Source organism: Herpailurus yagouaroundi, unplaced genomic scaffold, assembly GCF_014898765.1.
Source record: "Herpailurus yagouaroundi ecotype Mexico unplaced genomic scaffold, PumYag 182, whole genome shotgun sequence".
Taxonomy (NCBI): Eukaryota; Metazoa; Chordata; class Mammalia; order Carnivora; family Felidae; genus Herpailurus; species Herpailurus yagouaroundi.
Genome location: NW_024412413.1, coordinates 181,698 through 194,489, shown reverse-complemented (window position 1 = coordinate 194,489; position 12,792 = coordinate 181,698). Strand labels below are relative to the sequence as shown.

Here is a 12,792-nt window from a genome sequence, read left to right as displayed (position 1 = left end):
GGTTACAGCCCATCCCTTTGGCCAGGAGGAGGCCAAGGGCCTCCACAGGGCTGTGCAGGGGTGCAGAGGGCATGACTATTCATGGAGGAGGCAGGTGGGCCCCACTCTCTGGCTGGCAAACAGAAGTGGCCCCAGGGACCAGGTGAAGGTTCTAAAGCGAGAATTTATTCCAAGTGCACACGTGAGTGTGGACAGCGGTGACCTCAGGAGAGACCCGCATTTCAAAGTAGGTCATATGCCTCTCAGTCTCCTAGCCCCAGCTCCCCACCCTGCCACTTCTCTGGTCTGGACTTGGGCAGGGGAGGGCCTCATAGTCCCCAGCAAAACAAAGGTACCTGAGAGCTAAGAGAAAATTACACAGCCTTATCTTTATTAGTATCTAGCAAGAAAAAGAAAATCAAAATCCCCTCCCTGCTCCAACCCCACCTTCACCACCTGGGCCCTCAGCCAGCAGCATCTATCTGCCCGGAAAGTGCCGGCTGCCAGAACTGTCCTTGGAGCCTGGACCCCTGTGCAAGGCCACCCTGTGCCTGTGAGCCGACCACAGGCCCCTCCCTCCACAACGTGGGGATGAAAGGGCAGCTGGCATTTCTCCAGCTCTCAGCTGTCAGCCTTGGGAACTTGGAAAAGATCAGCGATGTCCAGCAGAGCCTGGCGGATGTGGTTCCCAAAGCGCTGGGCATTCTGTGGGAGCCAAGAGCTCAGACCAACCTTCAGGTGAACCCCTGTCCCTCTGCCCCTAACACTGAGGACTCTGCCCCCACCCTGCCCAGACAGGGCCCCAGGTGGCATCCCCTCCTCAAGCCTGCGCAGGAACCGGGGAGACTCACTGTCTCTGAGCTTGAAAACTTGCTGGAGATGTGGAAGAAGATGGTGTTTTCGCCCGCAATCATGTAGGAAACCCCATAGCCGTCATCTGCCACCTGAGGGCAGCACGAGAGTAAAGAACAAGTAAACCAAACTTTGTGGATCTGAAAGCCAAGCTGACTTCTTGCTTGTTCTCCCCACAATGTTCCCAGGAAGGGGCCCCACCCCAGATGCTGCGTTTTTCCTGAGGTCAGGAACACCCCCAGGAAAAAGCGTGAAAACCAAGGGGCTCTGCCCGATGCAGCTCCAGACACTACCAGGAACCCAGGACCTTGTGTTTCTTTCAGGAGGCTCAATATCACTGCTTCTCTCCGGGGGGAGCGGGGAGGGGGGGGGGGAGACAAACTAGCCCACTTGAACTTCTCAGTGGGAGGCCTGGGCTGTCTCTGGGAAGCACACACTTCAGAGGAGGAAACCAGCCCTGGGTGTGGTCATGCTGCAGCTGGGAGTATTGAGGAGTGTTGGCCTGGGTGGGCCCCAGGCACCCGTCTTCTGTCTTCTGTCTTCAGGTCCGGCCCATAGCTACTCATGCTGTTTCCATGCAGGGCAAGCCCCGGGGCCATGCTCCCACCTCTGGTCTGACTTCAAGACTGCACTCTCCACTGAAACCCCTGGGGCCCAGTCCTGCTCATCGTCCCCTTTCAAGGGCACTTACAGGGCCAAAGCCACCACCGGCGCCCAAGTGATTCGGGTACTGCTCTGGGTCAAACATACGGATCTGGAATTGAGCGATCTGGCTGGTGGAGAGGCGCCAGGGTTCTGAGAGCACCTGCAACAAGGGGGCCCCAGCAGTGAGACACCATGCACAGAGCGCCATGCACCGAGCATGCACCTGCTGACAGGTGGTGCCTTAGCACCAGTACGAGTGACGCTGCCCCTCGCCCGCCCTGCCAGTCTGTTCTCAGCCATGTCAGCATCTGCACAAAACCCTCAAGGCCCCATGTGACGTAACTGTCCCCTGGGCCTCCTCTCCTACCAGCCTATCCCTTCCTTGGTTCTGCTCCCTCCCCTCCTGCTGTTTCTTGCGCACCCACACCCCTGCCTCAGTGTCTGGGCACCGGAGGTTCCTCTGCCTGGGTATTCTGCCCACCCTGATACTGCAGCCTCTACGCTTTCCTCACAAGTGCTGTCACCACCTGACACTCTCATGAGAACACCAGCTCCGTGAGGGGAGGTTCCCACTCAGAGCCAGGACCACAAGCCTGGATGGGCTGTAGAGTGGGAAAGCCGGCCCCAGCCCTCGACGGCAGCTTCTGGGGAGTTGGCCAGAAAGAAAACAGGCCAAGCCCCCCAAGGAGAGGGCATGGGGACAGAGGACACACCCACCAACAATGCTGACCTCAGCCAGGAAGGGGGAGCTGACCCCCAGGTACTTGGAGACCACGTAAAGGCAGAAGAGGTGCCTGTCTATCCCAGCCCCTGTCATGGCCAGGCGGTACATATTCTGGTGTTTCTTGGAAGCTTTCCGGAAGAGATCTTGGAGATCTGCTTTCTGGGGAGCAGAAGTGGAGCAGTGAAGAGTAGCCGTGACCCCAAGGTGGGCAGAAGGTAGAGGGGTCACCTCACAGTGTGGCTGGTCGGGGAGGCTCACCATGTGGGACCCCTTCACCATAGCCTGAACAAAGGCTGTGGACTCGCTGGTACAGGAACGTACAGTCTCGGTCCGTCCCTCTCGGAACATTCTAGTCATGGAAGCTTCATAGGTCAGGCAGAACTTGCCCCTGTCCTGAGGAGCAGAGAGGGGTGAATCTGGCAGGTGAGTCTGGTGCCACCCTGCCCCCTCAGCGGCCCTGCGGGGCTCCTACCCGGAAGTGGGCCAGCTGCAGGGCAATCTGCACAAAGGCGTCAGGGCTGGTCCGACACTTCTTGATGAGGCCTTTGCCAAATGGCAAGAACTGGAAGCAGTACAGCTCCACGTCGTCTGCCAGCGCTGTGGCCACCTGGTAGGAGCTCTCGATGACCGCCTGGCACTGCCAAGACATGGAAGGGTCAGCTGGGGGCAGAGCTCTCTAAGCAGGACTCCAGGGTCACATCTGGGAGGCCTGAAGTTTAGGTGATAGATGAAAAGCGGGGCTGGGCAGGTCTCGGTGCACCTTCTCCGTCTTCAGACACAAAGGGCAACCTGGGGGCAGCAGCCACCAGAGGTCAGGTAGGGCTTTGTGGGAAGAGGGAGGCACTAACAGGTGATCCACGGATGACTCTCACACCTCACATCTTTCTCTAACCACCAAATGGACTCTGAGAAGCTCCTGTCCCTCCTCTGAGAGCATCCCAGGTACTTGTCATACTTGTCACTCTCACAAGCCCGTCCCTGTTCCTTCGCAGACGGCACACCTGCTCGGGAATGTCCCACTGCAGCCGCTGGGGAGCTGCAAGCATGGGGTTCGGTTTGCCCAGGCAGTGCCCAGTCTCCGTGTAGCCCAGGTGGAAGGTGTCAGTGCCTAGGACAAACTGCAGGGAGAAGGTCAGGCTGAGAGACCACCCACGTGTCCCGCACCCAGCCTGCCCTACAGGATGCCTGTCAGGGCCCGTTACCTCCCAGAGGTGCCCTATGATAGGGGCGTCTGCCCACGCGTGTTCCGTGTTGAGGCCCAGCTGGCCATTCTTGAAGGCAATGATAGTAAAAGACTTGTCGAACCACCTGCAGGAAAGGAGGCAGGCAATGAGCGGAGCACACCGAGATGGACGGAGAGGCGGGGGCCTGCACCGGGGCTGGGGTGCCGCACCTGTTGTAGCAGTTGCCGTGAAGTAGGGCCTTGCCATAGAGGCTGAGGCTGGCCTCATCTTCAGGGTCGTAGTGGGGAGACTCCTCGTCCAGGGCCACAAAGAAAGCAGCGCGCTCGATGGCGTCTAGAGCAGTCTTGTTCTTGCCGGAGCTGAAGAAAGCCTGGCGTGCCTGTGCCCACTCCACTCTGGGGGCATAAGGGCAGGGTGAGAGCTGGAGACACTGTGGGTGGCAGAGAAGGGCACCTCCCAGGACCCAGCAGGGCCCAGAGCTGGGGGTACCAGCCTCTCCTGGAAGGTGTCCTTGTCCTCCACACACTCCCACCTGGCCATCACCGAGATGCAGTGGGTTACAGCCACTGACCAGCAGTGCCCCTCGCCACAGAGGGTCCTGCTGTGGACAGAGGATGCCATGCCAGCACTTCCCTCCCTCAGTCACGCCTCTGGCCCCAAGTTCCAGGGCGGCACTCGGGGCCAAGCCCCTCCCCTCGTGGGGCCCTGATACCTTCCCCCCGCAGTGAGGGCTGCCAGCTTCTCCTCCCCAGGCTGAGGTGGGGAGGGGTCATCCAGGATCCTCTGGAACTGCATCTCCAGGTCGCAAGGCTTGAGCAGGTGCGAGCCCTCGTAGAGCCACACCTTGAAGAAGCGGCCCTTGTGGTAGACGGCCACGTGCCTGCTGTCGGAGAGGTGCTGCAGCAGGTCTGCAGCGGAAGCGGGCAGGAAGGCTGAGGCAGTGTGGCATGGCGTGCCTTGCTCCCACTCCACCTGCTCTGTAGGCTGCCAGCTGGGCTTTCCTTCCCCGGGGGGGGGGGGTGGGGGGTGCTGGGGTGGAGGGGGCCTGCACTGAACCAGGCCCCATGCTGCTTGCCTCCACACCTCTTGTTTAAGGCCAACACCCTGTGAAGCACTTCACAGGGCAGGAAGCCCACACGCTGCCCCAGGGTGTGCGAGCAGCCTTCTGGTCCTACAGGCTCCATGAAGGGCTCACGGAAGGCTCCGCCCCCCTGCTGCTCCTTCCTCAGACTACCTTCCCCTGGCCTGTGAAGCCCGGACAGGACAGGAGGGGCTCTGTTTTGGGCCCGCAGGGTCCCAGCACTAGCATCATGCCTGTGAATAGTAGAGTCACAGTTACATGACCCTGAGACACCCAGGATGCTTGGTGATGGATGAGCAGGTGGTAGGGTGACCAGCCATGGCAGGCCCAGAGCTGGGCGGGAGGGAACTCCGTCTGGATGGTCCCACCACGGGCTCCTGGTTGTGGCCAGTACCTGTCTCCTTGCCTGGGATCCGGGTGGTGTTGAACATCCTCTCCATCTGGTAGGAGCACATGGGCACGATGCCCAGTGCCATCACCTGGGAGGAAGGCCCAGCATGGCTCAGACTCAGGCCTCCTTTCCCTGTCATGCCCTCAACCCAACACAACTCACAGGCTTGATCTCTTCACGGTCCAGTTTACGACGATACATGATCATAGCGTGGACGATGTTTCCCAGGCGGGCTGCCTGTATGTCTGTGTTCTTGATGAGCACAAAGTCCTACAGAGAGAGGACAGAGCTTGCAGGTGGTGTGACAAATGTGCACAGGTCACCTGGGTCTCCCTGCCTAAGAACAGGGTGTCTTGACCCCTTCCCCCGGTCCATCCTGCACGTTCGGTCGGGGTGCACTGCCAGAGATGAAATGCGTAACTGATCACGTAACCCCTCTGCCCAGCCTGAATCTTTGATCTGCTTTTCCATAATCTATTTTTGTTCGTATTTTGTTTATTTTGCATCGAAAAAGAAGTTCGCACCACTAAAAAACAGTTTAAAACCTCTGGTGTAGACAAGCTATATATAAACTGTGAGGAGGACAGTTTTGTGGAGGAGGGGAATTCAGCATAGGATTCACAGTGGGAGAGGAGAGAGAGGCATGCTGCATGGACCTGTGGCTGGGCGGTGGGGGGACCCTGGTGGCTGCGCACAAGCATGTGCTGGGGGTGGGGGGCTGGCCATGGGAGGGTTAGAGACCAACAGTGACCTCCTGAGCTCTCCGAGAAGCTGCTCTGGGTCCACATGGTGACACAAAAGGGAGGCAAGATGAAGGAGATTCCCTGGGGATGGTGTTAGGAGAGCTGGGAACATGCGGCTGGGAGGCCAGCAAGGGAACCAAGGCAGGAAGTGACGGAGCCTGGGGACTCTGAGACTGACAGCGTCAGGCTGTGTGGCTACCCAGTTCTCTAGATCCTCGGTATCTCTGCGGCCCTGAAGCTGCTTCCTGACTGTTCCTCCAGGACCTCCCCCATCTTCCCTGTCCCCGAATTCTCTCGCACCATGACATAGTAGTTGCTGTTCACCACGAGGGGGGCCCTGCTGCGCAGATACACGTACTCTTCCCACCAGTCACTCACCTGCGGGAGGGAGGGAGCAGTGAGGGCTGGGGCAGAGGGCAGGGGACAGATCCCCCTGGCACAAGCGGAGGTGAGGGTAAGCCCGGGAGGGGACTCACATAGTTAGTTGCCCACCATGACTTGAGGACCAGGTACTTCTGCAGCCTGGGAGCAGTCTTGTCCTGGAATTCTTTGGCCAGCGTCTCCATTCGGTAATATTCCTCATCATCCAGCAAGGGCCGCACAGACTCCAGGTACTGTCCAGCCAAGTTATTGTCAGTGTGGGGGCCAAAGAGCAACCACCACCTCTGTCCCGACCCTCTTGCAACCCAGCCCCGTTGCTCTAAACCGTGCTTTTTGCAGGGGACAGTTCCTTATGTTTGCAGAAGTCCTCTGGGTCCAGCCTAGCCTGCACATTGGGATGTCTGACTCAGGCCCTCACCCGGTGAATTGTGGCTGGCACACTGGGCACAGGAAGCTTGGGCAGGGATGTCTGGAAGCTGTAGAGCATGGGCCGCCGGCTGGACAGAAGGCGGACACAGAACTGGGCATACAGAGCACAGAGTGTTTCTGGTGAGAACCAGGGGAAATAATGGAAACAAACTAGCAAACACTTGAGGTCTTGGGCCCCCGACCCTCAGAACCAGGACAAACCTATGCACCAGGCACCAGTGCCCTGTCTGCCTCTCCCCTCCAAGTTAGAACCCCAAATGAGGCCCCCAGGGTCTCAAACCAGATGCCTGAACCCCTCCCCTGGCTTCTGCTCACAGCCCAGACTTTGGTGAAGTGGCTGGTCTGGCCGTGCATCTCAAACATCCAGCCATGGTAGGAAAGAAGCATTTTCAGGGTTTGGCGGAAGAAGAAGATGCCCATCATCCAGACCCCCGTGGAGAAGATAGCCATGCTGAGAAGTGCCCGGGTCTGTGGGGTCCGGTAGGGGCCACATCTGTCAGAGAAGGGAGAGGGCTGCAGGGGGTCCACTTGAGGCCAGCCTTGGGGAAATTCTGACTTTGAAGTTTTGATGGTACAAACCATCTTGGGGGAGGTGCTGAAGAATAACATTCCTGGGCACACTCGTGTCTGAATGCATAACATACAAACTTACGAATGTGGGACTCTGGTGATGGCAGCCCCCAGGGAGGGCTGCCCTAGGACCTCCAATGGCTACTGTCCTGCATCTGCCCAGCTCAGGAACCCTGGCCTTAGAGCCTGCCCGGCCCTCTCTCATAGCCCTGCTTCTCACCCCTCAGGGAGGCATCTCTGGATACAGCAGATGAGTCCCATGGAGATGTCCACTTTGCAGTAGGAAGAACCCACGGTTGCCATGACGACGACCAGCCAGCTGGTGGGGCTGCCAGGGTACACACCCCTAAGGATACCATTCTGTGGGGCAGAAACAAGCACACTTACAGCAGGAGTGACGGCGGTGAGCAGGCACCTGTGGGGTCCCGGGTCTGTCACCTGTTGTGTTCTTCTTCCTCCCTCATGTCTGGTCTTCCCCTTCTCCACACTCCCACACCTGCAGCACCCCATTACTCACTGTGTCCCTCTGCCACTCCTTGTATGCCCATCTCCCCGCCACACCTTGAGCGCCGCTCTGGTTTCTGGACTGCTAGAACCTGTCACCCAGCAGTACTGCCAGCCAAGGTGGGGGTGGAGGATCTTAACAAAGGGGCAGCAGCTGACACCTGGCCTCTGTCCCCGGGAGGACTCTATTCTGCACTTGCTGGAAGAAGCCAGAACCACCTGCGCCCACCTTGATGCGAATCAGGCGTTTCTTCCAGGAATTGATCCCAGACAGGTAGACGTGTTTCAGGGCCTCCCGACTGAGCCGGAAGTCGACCCCATCTGGGGTCACCGTGAACTGGAAGGCCACGGCCTGGTGCGCTTCCGCCATCCTGGAGGTTGGTCGTCACCTGGGAGGGGGCAGGAGGGTGCGCGGGCGGGCTCAGGCTGACCCCGCCCCCGGCCGCCCTCTGCGCGGAGGCCCCCTCCCTCCGCCCCCGGCCGGGCCGCGCCCCCGCCCGCACCGCGCTGGCGGCCGTCCCCCGCCCTTCCGCTTCGCACGGCCCCGCAGCCTGACCAACGGCCGCGGAACCCTCGCGCCCGCGTTCCGGGCAGGGTCCGTCACGGTGGTGCAGGGGTCGAGCCGTAAAACCTGCAGAATGGCTGCCTCGGGGTGGGGGCGAGACGCAGAGCTGGTCTGGAGCAAGGCCGGGTCTGGGCACTCCCAGCGCCGCCTGGGAGGGACCCCGGCGCCGTCCTGGTCCCCTGCTCTGGTCTGGGACTCTGAGCCGGACCGGTGGCCCTGTGTTGCCCCCCACTCCACTCACGGGTTGGGTTCGCTCCTGTCAGCGTGCGGGGCGAGTAGCTCTGGCCCGTGTCCCCACGTCCTTCAGGCCTGGCCATCCCCGCCCCGCCCTCACCGGGAACCTGACACCCACTCCCAAATTTGGGTTGAGAAAACAGATGTGGGGCGGCAACCAGAATCCCCTTCCCTCTGTGGTGGGAATCAGGAGTGGGGGCGGTCCCGGTTTCTGCAAGCTGAGATTGCTCAGAGGTCTGGTAACCTGGGGGGGGGGCCTAAAGGGTCTCACGTGAGGATGGTAGCATTAGAGCTAAAAATAGCTGAATGTAGGGAAAAGGTCATCCATGTGTCAGCTGTGCTGCCTGTCCCCTGCTCTCCAGTGCTCAGGGTTGGGCAGCCCCACCCCAGGGCCCTCTTTGTACCCCCATTACTCCCCAGTCCCCCACCCCAGTCTCTCTAGTGTGCATCACTTCTAAGCTGGAGCCAGGGAGAGAGAGGGCCAGGGGCTCCATTTGGCAGAGTGGACCCTTAACGACTCTCAAGCCCAGAGCACCAAACAGCCATGCTTTTCAGAAAGGGAAAGTGAGGTTCAGAGCCACGGTCACTTTGTCACCCTGTGTGCATTCCTTGGTTGGTACTTTGTGCTGCAGAGCTAGGACAGGGTGTGAAGGAAGAAGCTTGTTTATTGTCTTAAGGTGCACAGCCCAGGGGTTCCCTCCCACCATCTTCCGGCTGTGGGGAGAGGTCAGCCTCCTCAACCCCAATCTCACTCCAGGGCTCAGCCCAGTTCCCAGAGCCCCTCCCCACCCTTTGCCCCTCCCTCCAAGGTCCTGCCCTGGAGACTCCAGGAGAAATCTGGCGGTTGGGGGCTGTGGAGAGTCAGGATGAGGGCTGGAAGCTGCTCAGCTGTCCCTTCTGCTGGAAGTAGAACTGGAACCGAGACTGGGCGTACTCCTGGGGGAGAACCCACCCCACAGACTTGTGAGAAGGGTGGGTCAGGCACACCCAGCCCCCACCAAGTCTGCCCACAGGCTTCCTGGAGAGCACATGGCCCCTGATGCGCCCCACCTCCCGTCACACCTAACCTGCCCACCTGGGTTACTCACCAGGTAACCAAATTCTATGGTGGACATAGATGCCTGGAGGATAGACCAGAGACCCCAAAAGAAATGGGATGCCAGCGCATACCTAAGGGGGGCAGGAGAAACAGAGGGGTTCAGAGCATACTTGGTATTACCTGGATCCTATCCCTGAGGTTGGTCAGGCCCCAGAGCTCCAACTTCTCCCCCACTGCCCTAACCCCAACCCTGTCCTGACTGTCACCACTCTCCATCAGCCTCATCTGCACTCTCTGCCCCCACCAGGCACTGGCACCTTACCTGCAATCCTGTGAGTCGGCCTGCCTGCCTGCCTCCTTCCTCAGCCCCCTTTCCTCTGCACCCTGCTCTGCCCCTGCTCCCACCCATCCTTCCTCACCGATTAGCCTCTACCAGCAAATCTTCTTCCAGTTTCCTCTGCTCCTCTTGGGAGATGGTCTCACCTCTCTTGACCTCTGCTAGGTAATGGCGAATAAAATGGAGCTGAGATCAACAGACAAGAGTCAGGAAATGAGACTGGAGCATTTCCCAGCGAACATCCTTTCTTGATATTCTTTTCAGACATCACCTTCCTCGTCCCTCATAGGCCAGGTCCCGCTCCCCAGCCTCTGGTCAACATACCTGCTGCCCCCGGGTGGGGTAGTCTGCAGGCTGTGCTTTGTAGAAAGGCCACTCGTCGTGAGTATAATCATAAACCCACTCACAAAAATGGTTCCCAATGTCAAAGCCCCTGGGGGAATAAGGTAGACACTCAGTCCCCAAATACCCTGGGTGGCTGGGATGCAGAGAGAAGGCCTAGTCTGTTTTCCAGAGTGCTTGGAAGCAGACCCATGGAGACCATTCTCTTAACCCTCACCTGTAGTTGTAACTACTGTACTCAAAGTCGACCAGCATCAGTCTGTCGGTGTTTTCTGGCTCTGAGAGCAACAAGATGTTCCCTGGGAGAAGGGGTGCAGTTCTGGTCACTCCAGGGTCCTCTGGCCCCCCTCACCTTAGGTTAGGAGACTCAGATGCTTTCTCCTACCTTCCTGGATGTCATTGTGACAGAAGACCACTGGTGATGGGGTAGAGTCTAGCAATTTCCTGCAGGGAAACAGGGGCATGGGTCCTGAGTAGGAGTGGCCAGAGGAGGGTGAGTCACCCTCGTGGGCCAGGCCCTGACCCAGCCCTCAGTAAATCCTGGGAAGGACCCCATTCGGTACCTGGAACTGCCTCCTGTGCTATTCTGTTCTCCTGCCCTGCCTTCCCTCACCTGAGGTTACCCATCTCATCCTTCAGGCTGTACATCTCCAGCAGGTTCATCTGTGGGAGGCCAGTGTGGGGCAGGTCCTGGATCTGCTTTAGGTACCTGAAGCCCAAAGAGTAAGATATGCTCGCTGTGATCCCTCCCTACCTCCCTCCTATCTACCTTTTTCCTATCACTGTATGACTTGTCTGATGGATTTTTCTGACTTGTCTGCATTTTTTGGAAGCCTGTTCTGGGAGAGACCATACTAGACGACACTGGGATGCGTAATCCGCTCAGCTGGAGGACTGGACAGTCATGGACACATTCAGTTGCAGCACAGGGTAGTACCTGCCAGCAGTAGGGTTCAGACCAGGTGTGCAGGAGCCCCGAGGCGGCTCCTGACTCACCGTTCCATGGTTCCAAACAGCCAGTGGGGCTCCTTAGTGAACGGCATCTCCATGCCATGGAACCGGGCCATCTTCGTGGCGATTTCTGCTGACAACACCGGCTCTCGAAGCTCACACGTTTTCAGTGGCCGGCTCTGCACCCAGGAACCTATCAGGGTGGTGAGGGGGCTGGGGCAGGAGGGGGAAGGGGTAGGGGAATGGGTGGGGGGGGGGGGGGGGCGGGGGCTTGGGGAAAAGGCCCTACCGGGGGGACGGGGGGTGAAGGCACGCACGGAAGCGGGGAACAGGGGCTGGGGGGAAGGAGGTGCCTCAGGGAGGTCAGGGCCGGGCTGGGCTCATACTGGGATGTACTGTTCCAGCCGGCCCTCTGGAAAGACTCCATAGAGCTGGGGCCCCAGCGACCGCTCCGCCAGGATGGCGAACATCACACTTTCAAGGACCAAGGAATCCACGCCCTGAAGGAAGACGAACAAAGCGGGCAGAGCGGTGCTAACACCGGAGGGTCGGCTTTCCCCTCCCATCACCGCTTCACTTCCCGCTCTACAGCCCGCAGGCTCCAGAGCCCGGCGTGGCTACGGTAATTTACAAGCTGCTTAGGGGCCCCCCCCCCCCCCCCCCGCCACGCTTGCTGGGAGGTCCTAATGCCACTGGCCGCTGCGGCCCACACTCCCTCCTCACCTGCAGGATGGCCCCGTACAGTCGCAGCAGCACCTCGCGGGGCTCCTTGCCGACGCTGGGCAGGTGGTCCGGCAGCGAGCAGCGGAAGAGCAGGTTACTGAGGCCTCCGCTGCAGACCCACACCGGGGTGCGCTCAGCCCGCGGTCGGCCGCCCCCGTCCCGGACCCCCACCCCCCTCCCGCCGGGCTTCCCCCGCGTCCGCCCCCGGCCAGGCCGGCCCCGCCCCCGTCCCCGCCCCCGCGCGCGCGCGAGGCCGCCGAAACGCGGTGTCCTGAGGGCCCGAGCTCGACCCCTGACCTCCCACCTCACAGGGTCAACCCTCAGCTGTTCGGGCCGCACTCGGCGCCAGGCCCCGCCCAAGTACTCCCGGCAGCACTGGTAGGCTCGGCGCTCGGCGTCACGCGATAGCGACGAGCTGCGCCGCCGGTTCGGGGCCGCGTCCAGGCACTGAGACTGCAGCAAGCCGTCCTTGGCCAGGCTGCCGCCAACAGCCCCGCCTCCGACCACAGCTGTCCCCTCGGCAGCCATGGCGCGCCTGGGCCAAGCCCAAAGTCCAGTCGCGCTCAGCCCCCTTCGGGCAGACTCGGCTCCTTCCGGCTGCGCTCGGGTCTGCTTCCGGCTAGCCTGCTCTTCTCCGGTCATACTCGGGTCTCTCCGGCTCTTTTCGGCTCTCTGCGGCGGCGCTCGGCTCTCTCCGTGACCCTGGTCGCGTACCTATTCCGAAAGCCAAATCCTGCGTGCTCGGGGAGCGTCCCGCCCCTGCTCCGGGCGAAGACCAATGACCTCTCTCGCTGGGCGGGGCCGCTGAAAAGACAGGCAGCTGTTTGGCCTGCGGCCGGAGCCGAGGAAACGACGTGGGCCGACCAGAAGTGTCTTGAGCATCTGGTCGCGCTGCCCTGTGGCGCGTCGCGAAGGTGGGTCACGTGGGCGGGGCGGTGTGTCCTCAGGCAGCGAGCGAGCTATTCCGCTGGCGGGAGTGGGGTGCGCCGGGTGCTGAAGGGCAGGTGTACTCAGGGAGGTGCCGGTGAACGGAGATGTGCCTTCGCCAGCCTCGGGGAGCGGACGGGGCAGCGCAGGCGGCGGCGGCCACTCGCTGGATAGGTTTGCGCCCCAACCCC

At 60.4% G+C, this 12,792-nt stretch overlaps 3 protein-coding genes across 5 annotated transcripts in view; 1 reads left to right on the top strand and 2 right to left on the bottom strand.

Annotated features, from left to right (window-relative positions):
- Window positions 1–349: 349 nt before the first annotated feature.
- On the bottom strand, window positions 350–8,678 carry CPT1B (carnitine palmitoyltransferase 1B). Of its 2 annotated transcripts, none has more exons than XM_040490449.1 (19): window positions 8,040–8,678; window positions 7,713–7,872; window positions 7,200–7,339; window positions 6,725–6,902; window positions 6,399–6,500; window positions 6,076–6,213; window positions 5,900–5,977; window positions 5,019–5,126; window positions 4,860–4,944; window positions 4,097–4,292; window positions 3,594–3,779; window positions 3,403–3,508; window positions 3,202–3,318; window positions 2,673–2,837; window positions 2,459–2,593; window positions 2,207–2,359; window positions 1,523–1,636; window positions 831–923; window positions 350–684 (listed from the first exon to the last, which is right to left on the bottom strand). In XM_040490449.1, the coding sequence occupies exons 2-19, from the start codon at window positions 7,851–7,853 to the stop codon at window positions 601–603; spliced, it is 2,319 nt and encodes a 772-aa protein (XP_040346383.1). In that variant the 5' UTR covers window positions 7,854–7,872; window positions 8,040–8,678; the 3' UTR covers window positions 350–600. The 2 variants fall into 2 exon arrangements, with proteins under 2 accessions (XP_040346383.1, XP_040346382.1); XM_040490448.1 differs by having other exon boundaries at window positions 8,290–8,677.
- A 251-nt stretch (window positions 8,679–8,929) lies between these two features.
- On the bottom strand, window positions 8,930–12,362 carry CHKB (choline kinase beta). 2 transcript variants are annotated; one of them, XM_040490450.1, is made up of 11 exons: window positions 11,979–12,349; window positions 11,675–11,783; window positions 11,338–11,451; window positions 10,997–11,130; window positions 10,614–10,709; window positions 10,386–10,444; window positions 10,218–10,299; window positions 9,983–10,091; window positions 9,741–9,844; window positions 9,371–9,452; window positions 8,930–9,218 (listed from the first exon to the last, which is right to left on the bottom strand). In XM_040490450.1, the coding sequence occupies exons 1-11, from the start codon at window positions 12,314–12,316 to the stop codon at window positions 9,144–9,146; spliced, it is 1,302 nt and encodes a 433-aa protein (XP_040346384.1). In that variant the 5' UTR covers window positions 12,317–12,349; the 3' UTR covers window positions 8,930–9,143. The 2 variants fall into 2 exon arrangements, with proteins under 2 accessions (XP_040346384.1, XP_040346385.1); XM_040490451.1 differs by lacking the exon at window positions 10,614–10,709 and having other exon boundaries at window positions 11,979–12,362.
- Window positions 12,363–12,463: 101 nt separating this feature from the next.
- The window catches only part of MAPK8IP2 (mitogen-activated protein kinase 8 interacting protein 2), a 29,244-nt gene continuing 28,915 nt past the window's right edge, over window positions 12,464–12,792 (top strand). Inside the window, exon 1 of the mRNA XM_040490447.1 lies at window positions 12,464–12,588. The gene's annotated coding sequence lies outside the window, so the exon portion shown is untranslated. The remainder of the gene's footprint in view (window positions 12,589–12,792) is intronic.

Excerpts from the sequence above, each read along its gene's own strand:
- CHKB (XM_040490450.1), bottom strand. The coding sequence starts at position 12,316 with ATGACCGGAGAAGAGCAGGCTAGCCGGAAGCAGACCCGAGCGCAGCCG. Across the intron at positions 11,784-11,978 it reads CTGAGGGTTGACCCTGTGAG|CGGAGGCCTCAGTAACCTGC; the intron begins GTGGGAGGTCAG and ends GTGGGTCTGCAG. Across the intron at positions 11,452-11,674 it reads TGTACGGGGCCATCCTGCAG|GGCGTGGATTCCTTGGTCCT; the intron begins GTGAGGAGGGAG and ends GTCTTCCTTCAG.
- CPT1B (XM_040490449.1), bottom strand. The coding sequence starts at position 7,853 with ATGGCGGAAGCGCACCAGGCCGTGGCCTTCCAGTTCACGGTGACCCCA. Across the intron at positions 4,293-4,859 it reads GATCCCAGGCAAGGAGACAG|ACCTGCTGCAGCACCTCTCC; the intron begins GTACTGGCCACA and ends CTTCCGCTGCAG. Across the intron at positions 3,509-3,593 it reads CACGGCAACTGCTACAACAG|GTGGTTCGACAAGTCTTTTA; the intron begins GTGCGGCACCCC and ends CCTTTCCTGCAG.